The following is a 22,117-nucleotide window of genomic DNA, read 5'->3' on the forward strand; positions in this document are numbered from 1 at the left end:
TGCTATCATGTCTCCCCTCAGTCTTCTCTTCTCCAGGCTAAACATGCCCAGTTCTTTCAGTGTCTCCTCATAGGGCTTTGTTTCCAGACACCTGATGTTGTGTCCTGATGATTTGCAGGACTAAAACAGGTGGTCTTCCCAATAGGGTTTTATGCTTTGTTTCACCCCAGTTTCATTTGCTTTGCTTTAATTGCCAGTATGCAAATTATATTAACTAAATCACAATGAAGTATTTGTATAATGCAATAGTCATTGAACATCAGATGATGAAATCAGCGACAGTCAGTCTTAGATATGAGAGCTTTAATGGCTCCCCTTAGATACATGCAACATTTTGTTCTGGATCCCACTTGTTCCTTCTAGTCTGAAATGGAGGGTTGAGTGTCAATCCTTATGGACCCAAAATGGCACTATCCATGTAGGGGGGCACAGGGGTGGGGGGTGGGTGGGTGTTCCAAGGTTTGAAGGAAAAAAGTTTTTAAAAGTTTATGGTGGGGAGAATTCCTAAGAGAGGATAACTCAAAACATCCCAGTGAGGAATGAGCATGCTCACTAACCACAAAACAAGAAAATGGGTAGTAGGGTGAGAGGAAATCGACTTGTCTGGAAGTGGCTCCTGGTGAAAAGGAGGGTGTGGCCTAAAATGCTTCAAAATGCCACTGATCAGCTGGAGAAGAGGCTAGCTCAAAGAAAAGGTGAGGATTGCTGAGAGGGTAAGGAGGAGAGTGGCAGGTGTGTGGTTACATCTCTGTGTATCTTCCTCCATTGCCCTGCACTCCGTTTTTCTCCTCGTTTCTCTTCCAAGAGGAATGAGCAAAAAAGAACAGCAGAAGAAACACAAATGTAAAACGAACAGAGAGAACCACCTCATTGTCTGGGTATGTCATTACCAGGTTCACACTGAGAAATTATTTTAAAATTGCCCTAGGGACAGAAGCGAGAGTTCCCCATAAAAAAAAACAATGCCGGGATTGGGCACTAGTGTGCTGATTGTGTTAGTGAGATGTGCTTCCTATTGAATATTCTTCAAGTTAAACTATGATTTCAGAAGAACATAAATTGCATTAAGGATGCAAAGTTTCATAAGTAAGGGTTTAGTGCTGCAGCCGCAAGCCAAAAAGTCCAGGAAATGGATCAAGAAAAAACAGGTATGATAATAGCATGGGAGAACATGCGTGCATCATAATGTACTAAGTGCATGACACATGCTAGCCCTGCAATTACACACTTCTGCACAGTGCAAATGGAAAGAGGAGAAACGTAGGCTGAAGATGGGTTTATATGTTTAGACTCTGGGGGTTGGATGTCCAATGGATGCAAATCTCACATGCATACACAACTCAGATACATTTTAAGCCTTTGGTTACATATGTGGAAAATATACCCTTAATGAAATACAAATCTATAAATGCACCAGGGGGAACCTTGAACCTTTAGTATCCATAAAGTGGTCAATTCCAGGATCTCGGGGGTAAAACAGTATTTAATATCCTTTTAGAAAGTACAGCAGTGACAATGCAGCTTGTGGGGGGGTCTCTTTAAGAAAGAAGAATTTAAATCAGAACATTATCAAAAAGATAAGAAATGAAAAATGCTATGCTAAAGACATAATCCAATGTAAATCCCATAATCATCCCTAAAGGCTGGTCTGCACATTCACTCTGGCAGAAAATCACAGGCAGGAAACTCAACACGGTTGTCAGCGTATTAAAAATGCCACTATGGGACATAAGAAAGAATTGTACTTAAAGAAAACAATAACTTAAAAGACCATCTAGTGTGAAATCCAACCTCCTGCTTTCTCCCAATATCTTAAGCAATTTTATTTGAAAAGTTTCGAAGCAAAGACTTCCTAGGATCACAAACCAAGAGTCATTTCAGGAAGGAAAATAAACATTTATCAGTTTAATAATTCCACATGTACACCTTGCTTAAAGCCATTGATACTTGCCAAATGAACTTAGCAAAGCTGGCTGCTGGGCTTCAAATCAACTCAGAAAGCAAACAACTTCTCAAAGCCTAATTGCTACCTATTCAAAGGACTACTAGTATTGTGCTATGACAGTGTCTTCTTGCTCAAGCAATTCAAATCCAATCCAGTTGTATTCATGAAATATGTTATAAATAAAACAAGATTTGCTGCCAGTCGATTTTCATAATCGGCTTGGTCCTAGTGGAATCAAAGGTACAGAGAATTATCATCTAGTAAACTGTTTTACATTATTGGTAAGAGATATTGAAGGGAACTTAACACTTTGTCACATTTGATTTCTTTGACGGTTGTGGCTTTTGTGAGTGTGTGTGTGTGTGTGTGTGTGTCTGTATAACACAAAGAAGTCATTCTGGCAGGAAAATAATGCTTTAGGAGCTATCCAATTTCTATGCTACCTTAAGGAAGAACAATGAGCAGCATCCTGCTCTTTAAGATAGAAGAACACACCACTCCTGATCACTCCCTGTGTTCAGCCTGTCATCCTTTGGTTACTGGAGAGGTGTTTGTTCAGTTAATCCTGCATATGTGCAGGTCTTACAGCAGCCATGGGAAATCAGACAGGATCTAAAAATAGTTCAGAAGGTACTTTACATTGGCCTATGGCTGAAATCTTACTCACACTTACACGGGAGTAACTCCCATTGCACTCTACAGGACTTACCTCTTGAGCAAACATGCATAGGAATAGGATGCACGTCTGTGATTTTAAAGTCATTCTTAAAAGTATGTCATATTATATAAAATCAACAGGATAAAGGTTTCCTGTAGGTAAGTGGTTGGTCACTGTGTGAACAGAAAGCTGGACTAGATGAACCTTGGTCTAATCCAGCAGCTCTTCTTATATTCTTATGTACCCACCTCCCACCACAAAGCAACCTTTTCCAAACTGGTGCCCTGCATTTGTTTTGGACTACAACTCCCAGCATTCCTGACTGGATCTGATGGGAATTGAAGACCAAAACATCTGGAAGGTACCACATGGGGGAAGGCTGCCCCAAAGTATGCACAGCTGGGAGTAGCTTCCACTGAAGCAAACAGGATTGGCACCTAAATGTGATCAGAAGTGGAGAGGTGAGAGCTGTTGGTGGGACAGCCACTCTTTCTTGATGCACAGACTGGGAGCATCAACTCCAGCCTCGCTTATTGGCACTATCTTCTATGTTAGGAAGGTGATGAACCTGCTCTGGGTTTCAGTCAGAACTCTTAAGGAGTTATCCAAGCTGCAGATACTGGTTTGGGGATGGAGTTCAGCACCTCGGGCAGCTCCTCTGACTGGTTCTAACTGAAACTCAGCTCGGATTTACTGTCCCACTGACAGAGGAGCCACCAGCCTTTACTGCTCATTGGGAGTAAAAGTCCGGATCGCCTGGCAATCAGAGCATTTTTCAGACGGGGCGAGAATGGCGCTCGGGGCGACGACACAGGAGAAGATGTGTGATGCGCCGCCTCCCCAAGCCCAGCAAGGGACGGATAGGGCCGATTTCTTTCTGACGAGGGAAATGGACCCCGGGTCCCGCGAAAGTTTTTTCTCCCACGCCTCCCCGCCGCGCCCCTCTCTCGCCGCCTCGCCTCGCCAGGCGCGCGGCGCTTACCGGAGTCTGTGGGCCGGGGTCTGCCGCTGTCCCGCAGGTAGTAGTTGAACTCCAGGCATCGGTCGTTCTCGACCGTCCCGTCCGAGCAGAGCTCGACCAGCAGCTTCAGCGCTTTCTGGCAAATCTCGTCCTCCCTGCCACCAGGCATCGCCCCCCAGCATCCTTGTGAGTGGAGAGGAGCTCTCCGGTCGCTCACACGCGCCTCCTCGGCTGCTGCCGCTGCTTGCTGCTTGCCCGCCGCCGCCGCCGCCGAGGCAACTGGGGAACCGCCTGCATACTTGCGAGCAGCAGCGGAGACGCCCCTCCTCGCTGCTGCGCACCCACTCCCCCCCCCCACCGGCTTCGCCGCTCCCAACTTCTCCCGACCGGCCTTGGCGCTGCGCTGGAGGGGCCACCGCCGTGCGCGCAAGGAGGAAGGACCCCGCCCGCAGGAGGAGGAGGAGGAGGAGGAGGAGAGCCCGGCCACCAGTTGCGCGCAAGTCGAGGCGCCCAAGCTGGCGCGGCCCGGCGGGTGAGCGCGCTTGCCTCGGTTCCAAGCGGCGCCCGAACAGCTCTCCCTAGCGGCGGGAACTCTCCCTGCAGCTGGCAGGCGCCGAAAGAAGGAAAGCTTCCGACCTGAATGCGGCTGCGCTCGGCCTCTCGCGGCGGTCCCCGTAGACTGCCGGCCTCACGGGCCGCTTAAGGATTCCTCTTCTACGGAACAAAGTCTCCTTCCAGGCTTGCGGTGCTCGGGAATAAGCTGGATGAACGGAACGCATAAACACCCAGGGACCCGTGTAATCTTCAGCACAGGTTCACCAAGGGTAAAAGCCAATATAAGTCTTATTTGGACTAGACCCATTGGAATAAATGCGATTTAAGTTAGTCATGAGTACACGTGTTTATTTTTAAGGTGGATTCCTGCATTGAGCAGGGAGTTGGACTCCTTTCCAACTCTACTGTTCTATGATTCTATCTTTCGTGTGCGTAGAAGTAGGCTATCATATTTGGGGTGCCTCTAGATGCAAGAACAAAAAGTGCAGCTATCCTGAAACTAATCTGATACCAGATTATTGTTTAATGAGTTTACTCCTTACACACACACACACACACACACACACACAGAGAGAGAGAGTTTGTTTAAAAATAAAAAAAATCCTCTTTTGTACACAACTTTTATTTATTTATTTAAAAAAATCTTGGCCGCCTTTCAGGGTGGAAGCCCTCCCAAAGCAGTGTGCAATAATAAAACCTAATAAAAACCGATACCGTCTTAAAAAGCAATAAAAATATAACAAACAGTTAAAACAATAAAAAACAGTAATAAAGTGTGCAACAGCAGCAAATATCAGGGGGAGGCCAAAGTAAAAGAGTATGTTTTCAGGGTCTTCTTAAAAGCCTGTGACGATGGGGCCTGGCAGACCACCAAGGGCAACTTATTCCAGAGGTGCGGGGTCTCTGGAAAAGGCCTTCTCTCGTGTGGTCGCTTCTCGGAGGTGGGCAAATGAGGAGGGCCTCTCTTGCTGGTACAGGTGAAGGTGGTTTTCCGATTTCCCCACATGGTGTGAAATGTGGCATCTGGACCTTCCTGATCCCCACAGTCTGTATCTCCAGCTGGTCAGGGTCAGAAAGAAACTAGGGAGTTGTGACTGTTGTCTGTGTGTGATCTGTCTGTTTATATGTAAATAGTTTTGCACTTTGTATAATGTAATTTTAATGGTTTTTAATATTTGTGAATTTTGGCTATGGGGTTTTGGCTATTGGGTGGTATAGAAATATAATAAATGAATGAATGTGAGTGGAGAGCTTATCTCTGCACTTATTTTCCAGTCAAAGAGAAGAAACTGAAATAGGTGTTCTTCCTTCCTCTCCTGTCTAAGAGTACTGGAAGGCATAGTCCCAAATGGCTGAAGGGGCAGCAGAAAATACCTGCACACATTACCATGTGCTTCTGCTTAATGGGAGAGAATGCATGGGGACTGAAACTGAGGAAAAATGTACAGCCCAAACCCAAGACATTTTGCTGTCCGGGGCAGATCAGCAAATGGCTACCCCCGCCCCCTCTTAGGTATTCACTACCTATCAGTCTAACCTACCTCACAAGGTTGTTGTGATGATAAAAATGGGGAGATACACTGCCTTTTGATTTACCATCCTGGAACATTTTTTGCCATGCCATCTTGTCCAGGCACTTAAGTCATCAGACGAGACCTTTCTCTGTGTACCCTCATTGCGAGACATGCATTATACATCTGCAAGAGGGCCTTCTCTGTGGTGGCTCTCTGACTTAGGAATGCTCTCTCCCGAGGGTGATAAGATTGGCATCAACCCCGTATTCTTCTTTGGTGCTAAATTAAAATGTTCCTGTATGGCCAGGCATTTTGAGTAAATCTTTAAAATTTTACAATTGAATTAAGCACACAATCTAAAAGGATTTTTAGGTTTATTCATCTATTTTTACTTGTTGGTTTGCTGGTTTTTAAGTCTTTGTTTAATTTTTCTAGTTATAGTATTTCATAAGTTCATGTATTTAAAATGCTCCTGGAAGGAAGGCGGAATATAAATGTAATATTCAACAAAAATAGGTCTACTTGAAATTTGTCTTATGCTGTGGTGTAAACAGTTCAAAATAAGTCTCCCTAGTATGTGAAATGGCCACCTGTGTATGGCATGGCATCTTACCCTGTGCAAAGGGTCATTTTATGTCCATTAGAGAACAGGTGAATCTTCTATCCTATTTGGAGATTTAACTTTTTGAGACATTGGAAAGGTAACTAGATCCCGAAGACTTACACCAAACCTTACAACTAATACTAACATCGAAAATAGAGCCATTGTGGTGTAGTGGTTAGAGTGTTGGACAGGGACTTGGGAGACCCAAATTCTAGTCCCCACTCAGCCATGAAGCTCACTGGGAGACTTTGGGCCAGTCAATGACTCTCATCCTCATCTACATCACAGGGAGGTTCCTTGCAAGAAGAAAAAAGGCAAGATATAAATGTGATAGTAACTAACTAACTAACTAAAACTTGAACAAGACATCACACAAGTTCACACGTCATGCTAAGCCACCCTGATGATAACTCAAGGTGTTGTTGTTTTTTCCATGAAGTGACCCACATTACTTCCGACAGATGATCGGGCGCACTGCAGCTTGCCATGGGTTGCTCCCCACTTAGTCCTTCCATTTGCTCCCAGCATGCATCCCAAGCCTTCGCAGCAGAACTCCTCATTTCCTCAGTCCTTAGTCAGCATCCTTTCCACAATTCCAGCTCCCAGGGGAAACTCCCCCTCCCCACATCAAATTGCCAAAGGAATTAATTTTCGGAGCCTTTGTGAATGCAGTAACATGCTCACAAATCATTTTTAGTTTATTAGTTTCAAGGTATAGCCTGTTAGCTATTTAGCTAAGCATGTCAATATCCCCCTTCTTGTCAATGTCCTTGTAAATTTCATCCTCCCCTTTAGCACTTCTCAAGCAAAACTCCCACCACCCTCATATGATCGCAAAAAGGAAATAATTTTCTTCACCCTTATGAATGATGGAAACGGTCCGGAAATTTCAGCTGGTACAAAACAGGGCAGCCAGACTGTTAACAGGGACTGGCTAACGAGACCACATTACACTAGTCCTTTTTCAGCTTCACTGGCTGCCAGTTCAGGTCTAGGCCCGATTCAAAGTGCTGGTTTTAACATTCAAAGCCCTAAACGGCTTGGGGCCAGGCTATCTGAAGGAACACCTCCTCCCGTATGTACCTACCTGGACCCTAAAATAATCTTCAGGGGTCCTTCTCCATGAGCCCCTGCCAAAGGAAGTGAGGCAGGTGGCTACCAGGAAGAGGGCCTTCTCTGTTGTGGGACCCCAGCTGTGGAATGAGCTACTTAGAGAGGTTTGCCTGGCACCTACCTACATTATACTCTTTTTGATGCCAGGTGAAGGCCTTTTTCCAGTATTTTAACAGTTTATCATCGTAGTCTTTTACACTTGCTGTTTTAAATCCGTATAAATGTCTCAATCGCTGCTTGGTTTTACCCTGGTTGTGCTTTTATATATTATTTTTATTGTGGATTTTTTCTTACTATTGCTTGTTTTATGCTGTTTGTTTTATACTTTGAATTGTGTCTGATGGTTTTAACTTTTGTGAACCGCCCAGAGAGCTTCGGCTATTGGGTGGTATAAAAATGCAATAAATAAATAAATGTGGCGATGTGTTCGCAAACTCCCCCCACCCCAGGTCTTGCACTAGTGCTCAAGACTGCCTGTCTGCTATTTAGCCCAGCATGCCAATAACATCACTTTTCACTATCCTTATAAATTGCATTCTCCACTTTTCTTGCTAGTGAACACCATTTTTGTAAAGTGATAAGGGTACTCATGCGGACATGTCTTCAAGGGACCTTTCTGTATTCCTAGTTTAGTACAAAACTTCATTGTAGGAGGACCCAATATTTTTTTAAAATGCCAATGAGGTGTGTACTACAGGATTTCCACATGTGGACCTTTCAAGCCAGAGATTTCTCCAGTCTCCCATGGAAGGCTGCACTATGCAATTTGCTGGGATGCTGTTTAAACCCCTTATTTGGATATGCCCTATGTTAGCTGCTTTGGGGTAGTCTTCAGTCCAAACAGCAGGGCAGAAATAGGAATCTTATGGGAGAGACTGGGACAAGAAAGAGCATGAGTGTATGTGAGAAAAAAACATACACTCAGCGGATAAAATGTCAGGATAATCATAGCACCATGGGTAGTCAGCTGTTAAAGGAGATACTTAAGTGATTTTCCTTGTTGATTTTGGTAGAAGAAGAGGCCGCTCTTCTATACAATTCTGCTATAATATTTATAAACAGTTGGTGAAATACCATATGTTTTCTGTGTCTCGCTACCTACTCCCATTCAAAAATCATTACAGTCACTCAACTAATTGTCTTGCAATTATTTTCTATAAATAATGCATGTGCATGCAGCCACATCAGACAGTTGGAGGGGGAAAGCCTTGTATTTTACAACATTAAACAAAGAACCTTTTTGGTTTAGAAATGGAGTCATGGACAGCTTTTTATGCAAATGAAAAATGTATCTTTGTGTAAGTCAGGAACAGAGTTAATCATATGCCACATCTATTTGACCTATTTTAAGGTTTGTAGCATTTTACAAGCTGCTTAGCAGAGACTAGATACAGAGCAGACAAGATTTTAGAGCTTCCTATAAATAAATAAATAAAATATCCCTTAATCACCAACAAATCAATTGCAAGTTACTGTGAAGGATACCAATGAGTCTCAAAAATCTCATATTATATTGCAAGGGTTCAGATAATTTTATGAGTGCCATATGGAAACTTGTATAACTCCCTCCCTCTCTCTCTCTCCCTCCCTCCCTCCCTCTCTCTCTCTCTCTCTCTCTCTCTCTCTCTCACACACACACACACACACACACACAGAGTATATTTTGAAATCTTGGATTATTCTGATGTCTTAACTTTTACTATTAATCAATCAATCACATTTATTGCATTAGTCCATCGACCACAGCAGCCACAACCGAGAAACAAAGATTACATAAATTTGTAATACAGTGATCATCAATTAGAATTAGTCGTTAAAATAATTAAGGTCAAAACATATACTGCTTATTGAGCTTAAAACACATTCCTAAAATAAGAAGCTTTACTTATAAAATACATAACATTATAAACTCGTATCAGAATGCATTTCTCATATTTCAGAATCTCCTTGACTATTTACTGCAATGGAGTTTACATACTTCTCCCTATGCTTAGCTGCCTTTACTGCAAAAGAACCAACCATCCAAACCCCATATTGGTTAGTTCCTCGTAGCAGAAATCCCAATTTCTTTTTTACATCCTAAAATTTTATTTTCTTTAAAAAGGGATCTAAATAATGGGCTCTAATCTCAGTGTATAATTGACATTCAAGATCTTCCAAAACTAGTTTCCCACAAATATACAACCTCTCTTGGACAGGTACACCATGACATCTACCAGAGTTCATCATACAGTCCATTTGTTCGAAGTGCAATCGAGTGAAAGCCCTTCGGTATTCCATTGTCACAGGGGATAAGAAGTACCCTTCACATTGATGCATACTGTTTGGTTCCTGCCAACCACCTAGCTATTCTAGAGAATGTAAGAGAAGCTATATCAGACTGTGCGTCAACATCCAAGACTCTTTGTTTAAAGCTGTTTCCAAAAACTTTTCCCCATGGGTTTAAAGACTGCAACAAGAAACCAAAATTTGGAAGTAATTTGGAGAATTCCTGCAATCATGAAGTACCTAGATTGCTTATTCTCTGTTCCTCTAGACACAAACTAGGTCTTACTATTACTAAATGGCTTAATCTGCCTTTTTTACTTTTAAGGGAGTATCTTCTATCAATCTCTCAAACTGTTTTTTGGGTGTTTGTTTTTAATTCCACCACTTGAAGCGGAAAACTAAAAGTGGGCATTCTCATGTTCCCAGCAATGTCTGTCCACACATAGGAGGGAGCATTGTGGGAAGATTAGTCCCTCTATAATAGGAGTGAGGAACATGTGGCATGTGAGCTTTTAAAATCCATGAAATACTATAAAACTAAGGGCAGGATAAAACAGTTCAAGCATAAAAGTAGGGGAGACAAACTCATACTAAAAGCCAGGTGAACCTTTAAGTATTTAATGGAAACTTTAAAAACCAGTATTACACACATAATGTCATGTCCAGTTCAGCCATCAGCCTGACTAGTTCTTGCCCTGCAGTAGGAATGGGCAGATTTCATTGTCTGATTTACTGGGTTTTTTTTTTACTAGTACTCCATAATCCACCAACCAAAGCCATTCTGAACCTAGGATTTCAATTTCAGTACCAAAACTGAACTGAACTCCTATACCAGCCATTTATTCCAGGATAATATGGAAGTCGTCTCTACTGGGCCGCATGGTGCACAACTGATCCTGCAGTGATCTCGGGTCCACCCCTCAGTTATTCAAGAATATTGCTGACTGGATTTTGCACGTTCTTTCCAGCTATCTTGCTACAATCCCGAGGTCCGTGGCTGGTGTGCCCCCCCCCCTTCGCAAAGTTGTTGCTGTTGAGGGTGAGTTTTCGGCTCGGCAAACAGCCAACCCACTATCAGGGCGTGTCCAGTGGTTTAGGAGGTGTGTGAGAGTGGACCCGTCTGCCATTTTTGGCAGTTTTTGATTGGTTGTCGCCATGTTGTGTTGCTGACCGTGTGTATTTTTATTTTTATTTTACACACAAACATATCTCCAGCATCACATATTCGCTGGGCCTCCTATCCACCCCATGGGTAGCTGTGATTTTGTGTTCATGCCCATCCCTCCCTATTAAAAAAAAAAGCCCTGTGCTGCCTCGTCTGCTTAGCCCCGCCCACTTCTCCCAATACACATAAGGAAGCACCATGAGGGGACACACTTCCTCCTGCAACAAGACTGCTGTCATTCCCTCACTTGTGCCCTGTGAGCAGTGATTGCGAAAGTGGGAAAACCCGCAACCACCCCATCTCCCTTGTGAAACGGCTGTAGGTGTAGATTAGGCCCTAGTCTTTTCACACAAAAGTCCACTCTTGTTTACCTCATTTTCTTCTCCCCTCCTTCTCTTTCATTTCTTCTCCCCTCCTTCTCTTTCATTTCTTCTCCCCTCCTTCTCTTTCATTTCTTCTCCCCTCCTTCTCTTTCATTTCTTCTCCCCTCCTTCTCTTTCATTTCCACAGCCTTATTTAAATAGAAAAAGTACTTTGTTGTTGTTCTGATTAAATTATTGGGATTTGGGAACTCTTGTTGATCCACTGCAAACCACACAGAGATCCACCTGGTCCTACCAGGGCTTAGGCCCTTTCTACACCTAAGGATTATCCCAGGAAAATGAAGGGATCATCCCTGCCTGCTCCCCGGATCCGCTGTGTGTCATTTGGATGCACTGGGATGATCCCGGGATGATCCCGGGGGAAAAGGCAGGTGTAGAAATGACCTTAGTCTACCTGTTTTTTGCCCAGTCCTGCCCTACGGTGATACTGTGATTGCTTCCAGACAGAAGCTCCTAACAGTAGCAATTAGAGTGAAGGGAAAAGATGGAAAAAGGAGTAAGAAAACACAGGAGGGTCACAAATAAAGACAACTATGTCTGGACACCCCATAAACCTTTGTGAATGAAGCATTTCAACGGTGTTGCAAAAGGCTTGTCTGGAAGCATCCTGCAACAGCACTGATTTATCAAATATGGTGGGAGTATCTACACTATCTCAGTAGTGCTTTTTATTGACAACCTAGCTTGGCAGTTGGCCCAGACTTTAAAAACAAAACAAAAAAAACCAACATGACAGAAAAATGGCCAAGTGCCAGCTCTACTGAGAGCCGCTAGCCAAGCTTCTTAAAGCTAAGAGACCAATTTCTGTGAAGAAGTAAATCTAATATGCTTCGCTTTGCTCTCTTTATTTTTTTAAAAATGAGTTTAGGGTTCAATCCTATGTATGTTTAAACAGAAAAAAAACACTCTACAATTCCCTGCACTGGGAATGCTGGAAACTGTAAGACTTTTTCTCTCTAAACTTACATAGGCTTGCATCTTTAGATGATGTAAAACATCTATCTCTTGTTACTTCTAGCAAGTTCTTTTGAGATGATGGTTACAGGAATACATTCATTTGGAATAAGTAAACACAATTTTGGGGGTGGGGGATGGTTTTAGAGATGATAGCTTCAGGGGAAAAGAAGGAATCAGCAAACAATCAGCCCTTCTTCCGCCAACGGGAATTGTAGTGTATTGTGTCAGCATTATTGTGACTACAGTTGATTGAGTGTGCCTGTGATCTATTATTTTCCATTTGATTATTAAGACCTGCCTGCAAAGAGATCCAGGCAAGCCCCAGTTCTTCTAAAACAGTGGTCTTCAATTGGTCTAGACCTAAGTCTCACCTCGGACTCACAACCTGCAACGTGGGACTCAGTTTCAGAATTTCCCGGCATGGCAGCAACAGCTTCGCTGCAACCTATCTGGACTGATCCCGTGACCCATTTGGCATCACGACCCACTAGTTGAAGACCACTGCTCTACCCTGTGCCTGTTGGCATTCTCTTCCCCTCCTTATTGTTTTACTATGATTTTATTAGATTGTAAGCCTATGCGGCAGGGCCTTGCTATTTACTGTTTTACTCTGTACAGCACCATGTACATTGATGGTGCTATATAAATAAATAATAATAATAATAATAATAATAATAATAATAATAATATAATAAATCAAGTAGCAGAAAATGGCAACCCCTGACTTCTATCTCTTTCTAGCCAAAGAAGGTAGAATGGACACAACAGGAATGACCTGAGTGCAGAGTTCCATTCATGTGAACTCTGGATAACATGCAAAGTATTGGAGCGAGTAAAATATTTGGTGCATTGAGGAACCCTGGATAGTCTGTGTTTCCATTTGAAAGGAAGTTGATTAAAATGCCATAGCCTTTGGCTTGCACATCAGTAAACTTGACCAGCTGATTGAATAATTGTTGAATACAGTGCTTGAGGAGTATTAGAAATGAATTGGCTTTCCAGTTTGGTTCATTTGCTACTTCCTCATCTTTTAAGAGCTTCATTGCATTGAGGCAGGTGTCATCCATTTACATCCGTTCAGAGTTCTCAATGTAATACAGCACATCAGTTTTCAGAACAATAATCAGCACAGCTTTCATAGGTTTACTCCACAGGAGTCCTGTAATCTGCTGGTGTGCCAGAATTAGTTAAACAGCATTGCAGGGTTTTGTTTGGTGAATGATAGCTAGGCAGCTCCATCACAGCATGTCCTTGTAGAAATGTAGAATGTTTTGTCCTGCGTTGGGCAAAGGAAACAACAAATCTCCAAATCTGTTAAATACTGCAAAGCTTCCCTAAAAGCTCTGCTGCATTTAGAAAATATTCATGTGATAGCAAATAGTGCATTTTGTTGGACTACAATACATTTCAGGAAATGATGCCAAAAGAGAAACACAAGGAAACTAAGTGGCCCAGAATAAAGTTTCAAAGACTGAAATTTGCTCACACCTAAAATAACAAACTAGTAATTCAGGCATGGACATCCTACAAAGGGTGGAATGGGAAGGTTAGTATTCCCCATGTAAGCTGTTATATACTATTCCTACTCAAGAGTACTTCCACTCTGATTATTATCAAGTACAAACATGCTTTAGTGATACATATATCTAAATTCAGGTCTTTGACCCTTCTGTCACATCCCCTTTCCCTCCAACATGGGCCTTTTCTATACCAGCCCGAAAATCCAGGCTGGTCACGGCCGAGTCCCTGTGCATTCAAATGATGCACAGGGACTCCCAGGAGGAAAGAGGGACAAGAACGGGTTTTCCCAGGAATAAATACTTCCTGGGAAAACCTGATTCTTCCAGTGTTCTCAAGATCGTCCCAGCTTCTTCCCTCCTCCTCATGAGTAGCAGGGATCAGTAGAGGGCAGGAACTAGGCCGGGAGGAATCGGGGGTCAGGGGGAACGGGGTCGGGCCTTTCTTTTTTTTAAAAAAAAAACACCTTACATTTAGTTGGAGCACATGTGCGCTCATCTCCTTTAAAAAAATATGGTGGGTGTGACACCCACCTTCCACCCAGGATGTTGTGCCCGCATGTGGACTAAGGGGAGGATCTCCCGATCAGGATATCGCAAGTTCCTTCCCCCCTCCCTCTACACCAGTATGTTGTAGAAAGGGACACACACGAAATATTTCTGGCTCCTCCCCTTCCCTCATCCAACTGAAACCCAAAATGGTGGCCTGGTATCCAGGAGAAACCCTTTGCAGGCCAAGACAGGATTATAATGAATAAAGTGTTTCAAAGAAGATGTTAAATGGCTCAGCATAAAAACATGTCATCTTTTTAGTCACATACTGAAGCATTCTTGGTGCCGGCTTTGTTTTCGTAAACCTCTTACAGATGAATATGGCTGATTTGGATGAGTATAGCATCTCTCTGGGTTATGCCAGTTCCATGAAGAGGTGGTTCTGTAAGCCAGTTCCAAACAGATTCACTGAATGTGTTTGCAGAATATGTTTAGGGAATAATATTTTCCAAGATGGAAACTAGTGCAGCTTCTAAAGCACTGGCAAGAGATGAGTTCCCAATGTCTGGTTTCAGTCCACAGTGTAGCAGCTGCGTTTGAGCTAACTGCAGTTTCCAAGCAGTCTTCAAAAGCAAATACAGCATGTGTACAACATATTGCAATAGTCTAACTGGGAAGTTACAAGGGTACAGATAATTGTGGCCTGGCTTGTTTGGAATTTTGAATTCATACAATGACTTATTGCAAGACTACTTAGCAGTTCTGTTCTTGCTTAATGATAAAGGGCAACACTTAATTCTGCTGTGCTATAAAATGTTCTATATAGGGACAAACCTGCTTCTTCTTCTTCTTCTTCTTCTTCTTCTTCTTCTTCTTCTTCTTCTTCTTCTTCTTCTTCCACCCTCTAACGTATATAAGGCAGCTCTACAACTTATTCAGCAGTAATTGGCATTGAGTGGAAAATCCACTTTCACTTTGTGGATAAGAGGAAAGATAGACTTTTGTGATTGTGCAAAATATTATCTATTTTCAATGTTTTGGTTAAAAGTTGCTATTTCAACTGGGTGGAAATTTCTCCTTCAAAGTACTTAGACTGTACAAATATTCAACTCTTTTCCAACCCTCTCTGGTGCATTTGTTTTCCCTGTCTGCTGCTTCTCCATCTCTCCCCCTGCTGACCCTCCCCTGGTTGCTTTTTCTCCTGGGATATCTGCCAAGGATGTTGTCTTGGAAGTAGCATCTATAATTCAAATCAGAACATCAAAGGCATGCCACTCAGTCACCAGGTTTAAAACTTGCTCCCCTTGTTAAACCCGAGTCTTGATGTTTAGACTAGCTTTTAGTGACCTCTGTTTTTGCATTTTTGAAAAATGTGGGTTTTATGCTGATTTATGATTTTTTTTAATATGTTGCATATAAAACCAAGCAAAAAAAACCCCCAATCTAGCCAGTGTTCAGCACTCATAGATTTCAATAGGAGACTTAAGCATGTCATTCAAACGTACCAATTGAAGTTAATCAGACTTAAACTGACTGGGTTGTGCCCCAAATGTTTTACTTAACTTCATTCAAAACACACAGCTGCCCTCTTTAGGTACCTAGTCTATGTCAATTATACATCTAGCACTGGGACAACAAAAGTTGCTTTCCTTCATGGAAACAGGATCCGTAATCTCTAGGGTCAACACACATTTAGTGCTCAGTCCAAAGGGACTGACACTCTATAGGTGGTCAGCTCTGAGATTGGAGCCCTCCATCTATCCTAAGCCCTCGCATGTGGGCCTAGAGGAGCGACAGAGGCTTCCCTGCCCCCCATGAAATTTTATTTCATTTTGAAATAACGTTACCAAAATAAAGGCAACAAAAAGAAGAAATAGAACACACATAATAATACATCAGAATTACTAAAGAAACAAAGGAATTCCATAATTATAAACCTTTGTAATTGATATGCTCATGGAACATCTACAGTATAATGTCCTAAGTAGGACAACAATATCTAAGTAAAGTAAAAATACTTTATATGTTTATAGGGATATATTCCATTCCTGCTTTTTAATATTTTTCACGAATATTTCTCAGCTTGTCTAACTGATCTAACTCTCAGTGGGCAGGGAGGGGAATGGAGAGGCTTCTGGATACTGCCTACTTCTGGCATCTCCTTTATCCTCCCCACCCACCGTCCCACTGTTTTCTTCCTCCTGACTCTCTTTCAAGGCCCCTCTTGCAACCGCGGGAGAAGCCACTGCAGAACTTCCTGTAGTGGCTGCGAGGGCTGGGGAGGAAATAGGCTCTTGGATTTTCCTCCCCAAACTCATAGCTGCGGCCTTGAAGATGAAAATCCTCACCCTCTTATGGTCCCTGGAACAATAGGATTGGTCTATTCCTTTTCTGAAATTCCCAGTGGGTAGGAAATGTGTGTAGAAGTGCAATCGTCCCTCATTCTCCCAGCTCCCAACCACCAAGAACTGCTTCTCCAGAGAAGATAGATTAAGGAGCTCTCATTGCGGCTGTGTTTTGGTCTCTGAATTACAACAGACAGTGCAGAGATTTACACTGAATTAGTATGAGCAATGATCTAGTAGGCACCTGCTCAGATGATGTGCTTTCTGTTTGACAGCTTTGGGGACCTCCTTTCTCTGTAGAGGCATTAACAAAGACTTCTTTGCTTTGGTTAAAGCAAATCTCAGAACGTTAGAGAAATAAATGAACTCGGCTTCTGTGCATAAGTACTTGAAAAGAAAAGTTGACTTTATGCTGTAGGTTTCCTATTTGTTGTTCTTCCTAGAACGTGATCAAGGCAAACACGAACAACAGTACAGCCCCTGCTAAACCCACACATTGATATTAAACTCTATATTCAAGGTCTTAGATGTAACACAGTTATAAAGAGCTCACTAAATAGACTACAGAACATGTCTGCACTTCCAGAATTCTTGAAAGGAATCTTTTTCAGCTAGGCAAAAAATTGTGCTAATGGCAGAAAAGTTTATTAGGAAGAGGAGGAGTTTAAAGAGATAAACGATATAGTGGGAGTGGAGATTGAAGAGACACCTATAGTGGCATTGCTATCATTATATGGAGATTTAAAATGTAATAAAGAAACAAAAGAATTGATAACGAATTTGTTGACAGCAGCAAGGTTTATCATATCTAGGAACTGGAAGGTGCAAGGAGATTATCATGTTGAGGACTGGTGTAAAGAGATTTGGGATATTGCTATAAATGATAAATTGACATGTAATATAAAAGTAAGAAGAGGGATAACAAAAATGAATGATTTTGAGGGAATTTGGAATCCATTCCTAGAATATGCATTATCTAAGGGGAGTGGAAAACCACCTCCAGAAGAATCAATGAGATTTTGGAAACAAGAATAGATCCCGGGGTGGGGGGGTGCACTTTATGTTATGTAAAGATGTAAAAGTATCAAATTAGAAAAGTTATAAGGTTATTCAATTTATGTATCATGTTTTTTCTTTTTGTTTTTGTGTTGTTGTGATTATTGTATTAGTGTATTGTTAAATAAAAATTATAATTTAAAAAAAATAAAAAAAGGAAGAGGAGGAGCTGTTAAAAAACAGCTGAAGTTCTACCACTATCACTACCCTAGGCAGATTCCACCGCTTTAGATGGGAGTGGTGCTGGCTAGGATGATTGGAAGGAAGGGGTGATTGAGGGTGGTGAAGATGTATCACAGTTCTAGTCTTCTTCTTTGGTGTTAATTCACTGTGGTGCGATGGTAGATGGCACGGCATGGATGTAGTAGGGACATAGGAGCATAGGAAGCTGCCTTATCATGAATCAGACTCTTGGTCCAGCTAGCCCAGTATTGTCAACACTTACTGGCAGCAATAGCTCTCCAGGGTCTGAGGCACAGGGTCTCACCCCTAGCTGGAGTTACCAGAGATCAAACCAGCAACCTTCTGCACACAAAGCATACGCTCTACCATTGAGCCATGGACCCTTGTATTCACCTCTGAACATTCACCTGCTTTCCCTAGCTGCATTCTCGGTAATCCTTGTGCTGCGCAACATATTTGACTGTTTCATTATATGAGAAGTGGCCCCACACAAAAGAAGATATTTTCCTGCCGTGGTTACTTGGCTGCCTGGATACTTCACCTGCAGGGCATGGTGCTGTGGCCTTGCATTGGTGAATGCACTATCATTGATTGATTGCACTTCTAGACTGTCCAATAGCCCAAGTTTCCTGGATGGTGTACAATATATTTAAAACATAAAATACAAACAATGACTAAAAACAGCACATAATAAAGCCAAGATAAAGCCATCAGAAAAGAGCAAGAACACGACACCACAGAAAACCGAAGTAAAACCAGCACCAAAATAAACAAATGCTAAGTTTTAGTAGCACTAAGGACAGTTTTTAAAATGCCTAGGGGAATAAAATGTCTTCTCCCAGCACAGGAAAAGACCATAGCATAGGCACAAAGTGAACCTCTCTGGGGAGGGCAGTTTACAGACGGGGTGCCACCACCGAAAAGCTCTTCTCTCATAGCCACACACCTCACCTCATTTGATGGGGGCACAGCCTCCAACTATAAGTGTCAGAAGAGCAAGTGGTGGTGGCGGTGGTGGCAGGAGATGTTTCAGCAGCAAATGCCACACTGCTTTGTATGGACGTGCTAAAGGAATTGCTATGGTTGTGCTTTCTTTGCTCTGTGGTTTGACTGCTGTCTCATGTTTTCTAAAGCAGTGACATTTATTCTACCAACAACTCTTTCGATATTGGCTGTAAATGCCTCCTCTTGAGAATCAGGGAGACTGCTGTGACAAGTCCTTATCCATGAACTTCATACATGGGATACCTTCAGTGATGTCCTCTTGGATGACACTGGGAAAGTTCAAATGCAGTAGGTGATGGTGGTGGCCAGCTGGGTCTTCCTGGGATAGAGCACCTGGGTGGGGAATTTGTAGAGGATGATATTCTGCCTCTGAATTATGATCCCTTTTCACATGTCATGAACTGGGGATGCAAATTTGGGGATGCAAACTGAAAGCAGGTCAGTAAATCCAGAGGCTGAACATAGGAACACCAAGGCCCTAATCTACGGAGTGCACTACAAGCAACATATATTGAAAGGTCATGTATTGTTATTGGATCAAGTCTTGCTATTTATACAAGAGAGGCAGGTGAAGAACACCACAGAGGCGGTATTGGTTGGACTGTCACTTTCCTGCTACATAAATGGCCTACCACCAACTTCCCTCTAGGAAGAATGAGGTGGCAGGTGAAGAAGACATCTGGTGCCTTCCCCTGTTCTCTTTGGACTGTCCCGTTCCTATGCAGGGCCATCAGTCACCAGAAGGACTCTGATTATTTGTTGTGTATTCATATTGTTTGGTGTGTGTGTGTGTTTTAAAAAGTAGCTGCCTTCAAAAGATTTGTATCTTGAAAGGTGGGCTATCAAAATAAATAAATACATATGCAACACATATAGAAATTATGAACAGGTTTGTCAGCATCACTAATCAGAACTCCTGTCAGAAGAACATTAGTGAATCAGGTTTATGGAGAAGAACGAATGACAAAAATGTGTGGAAGCAGCATGATGCTCTGACATTCATCTTCATCCTGGGATGGGCACTGTCTGACCCTTGATCAAAAAATTAAGTCGTGAAAAATAAAATAAAGTCGTGAAAACTAAAGACCTAACTTGACAGCATTGATTTTCAGTGAACACTTTCTAAGCATTTAACTTCTATATACAAACTACTTGGATGAGTATGAAATGTACATCTAGGGGTGACCATATTACACCAGCTTTAAAATCACACCACTGGCTGTCAATTACTTTCTGGGTAAAATATAAAGTGTTGGTTATTACCTTTAAAGCCCTACATGGTTTAGGTCCAAATTACTTGTGTGATCGCCCCCCACACTCAGGTCCTCTGGGAAGAATTTACTCAAGTCAGCAAAAACTAGGCTGACAACCATTACCCAGAGGACCTTCTCTTCTGCCACTCCCAGACTGTGGAATGGCTTGCCGGGAGAGACTCGTCAACTTAACAGTCTTCCAGAATTTAAGAAAGACATAAAGACTGATCTTTCAGCAGGCCTATCCAGTCGAATTTTAAGATGCTTTTTAATAATATGCTGCCTTTTAATAATGTATTAATTTTATATGATTTTAATCAAGTATATGTATTTTATGTTGTACCCTGCCTTGATTCAGAGGGAGAAGCGGGAAAGAAATATATTTTGTCCAACTGGTTAATAGATGTACCAAACATACACTGTGCCAATTAGGCACTATAATCTGCACAGGATTCTTGAAATCTGAGCAGTTGACATTAAACAAGTAGGGACACAAAGTGGTTGTGGACCAGCATTTTCTTTGCTTTTCCTTCCTTGTGCAGCATATTCCATAATGAACCAAATGTATATTGAGGACATAACACCAAAAATCATATATTTTGTAATGGGATCACACCATATTTTATAATGGGATCTCACCAGCATTTGAAAAATAAATAGAATCCAACTTCCAATGCTAGGTATAGACTGTTCTGTAAAAAGTGGGGGGGGGGGGGAGGAAAGAAATCAGAGCTCTGCAGCAAGTTAATCCAAGTTTGCTGTTAAGAAAAACTGGATTCTGTGTTATGTGAATTAAGTAAATGCACACATTTTACCGACTTTTCACGACCTATTCTGTTTCTGGCATGGAAAAGGGTGGAAATGAAGGCAGGGCACTGAAGCTTTGCCATCTGGCCACTGGCAATCTTATTTAGCCACCTCACTGGCTCCTGAGACTTCACTAGATATTGCCTAAGCACATTTGGGCATAACTTTGGTGCCCTAAGAGCTAGAAACTTTTTGTTTGTAAATGATAGAGCTAGAAACTTTATGTTTGTAAATGATAGTTGAAATTTCTCAGGAATCTGAACTCTGTGTTTGCTACCATATTTCACACTTTTGAATATACTTGTGGGGAATTGTAGCATCGGAGTTTTTGTTGTTGGCCTCAATTAAGTTTTTCTTCCTTCCAAGCATATGGCCTCCTTTAAATTATATCTGTAATTTCAACCTCATTTCAGTAGTTCTTTGTGCCAGCTCCCCCACCTTACAATGTTTTGCAAGGTGGGTGTATACATTATTTCAGAAGCAATGGCCCCCACTTAGAGCTAAAATTAGTAATGACTAAATTCTGTTGAAAACAATGGAACCTACATTATTCACAATTAACACATTCTATTGATTTCAGCAGGACATGCAGCACAAACCTATGCAAATTTACTCCAAAATAAGTTGCAGTGTTCAGTGGGGCTTACTCTGAGGAAAGTGTGCATAGGATCTATAGCCACAATGAACATTAGGTAGATCAGGGCCAATTTGTCTTAATCTTCTTTCTGCCACATAGTGGGAAATATTTCTTTACCCAGCTACGTCTTTTTCTCCTTAAATCTCTACTTCATTTCCCAGTTCATACTGTGAATATTGTATTCTGTTTTACAAAGCCATCCTTATGTGGAAGCTTAGATGCAATTGTATCTTCCTAAGTATAATGGGCTATATCTGTGCCAGCTGCAGCAATAAAGGATAGCAAAAAATTAAAGTATCTCTCAGTGGCTTTCTTTCTCCATTGTGCATCTCACATTCAAGGTACAGTTTTAAAGTGTTTGTTAGGGTTGGTTAATTTCATAAATACTGTTCATGGTATTAGGTGATATAGAGCATGATTTGAACCAATTTCTAAGCATTGCTATCAATGATAACTAATTCCTCGTGCTTTCTTCCCTATTATTTGACTAAACTTAACATGCTTAATATTTGTGATACCAAAATATTTCTCATTTAAATTGAATTACACTTGGAATACTGAATGGTATAATTGCACTTTGAAATAAATACTTGTGAGAAGATAATACATTGGACTGTGACTATATGAGAATGCAATATAATAGTTCTTTCATTTAAAGAAGACTGTAGAAGAAGAAATAATAATTTGGCCATATATATA

General features: G+C 41.8%; 1 protein-coding gene across 1 annotated transcript in view; it reads right to left on the minus strand.

Annotated features, from left to right (window-relative positions):
* Positions 1-3,733, minus strand: part of SYT9 (synaptotagmin 9) — a 117,151-nt gene extending 113,418 nt beyond the window's left edge. Inside the window, exon 1 of the mRNA XM_063117305.1 lies at positions 3,586-3,733. Within this exon, the coding sequence (XP_062973375.1) occupies positions 3,586-3,733 (148 nt within the window). The remainder of the gene's footprint in view (positions 1-3,585) is intronic.
* Between the last annotated feature and the right edge of the window lie 18,384 nt (positions 3,734-22,117).

This window comes from Elgaria multicarinata, chromosome 2 (genome assembly GCF_023053635.1).
Source record: "Elgaria multicarinata webbii isolate HBS135686 ecotype San Diego chromosome 2, rElgMul1.1.pri, whole genome shotgun sequence".
Lineage (NCBI taxonomy): Eukaryota > Metazoa > Chordata > Lepidosauria > Squamata > Anguidae > Elgaria > Elgaria multicarinata.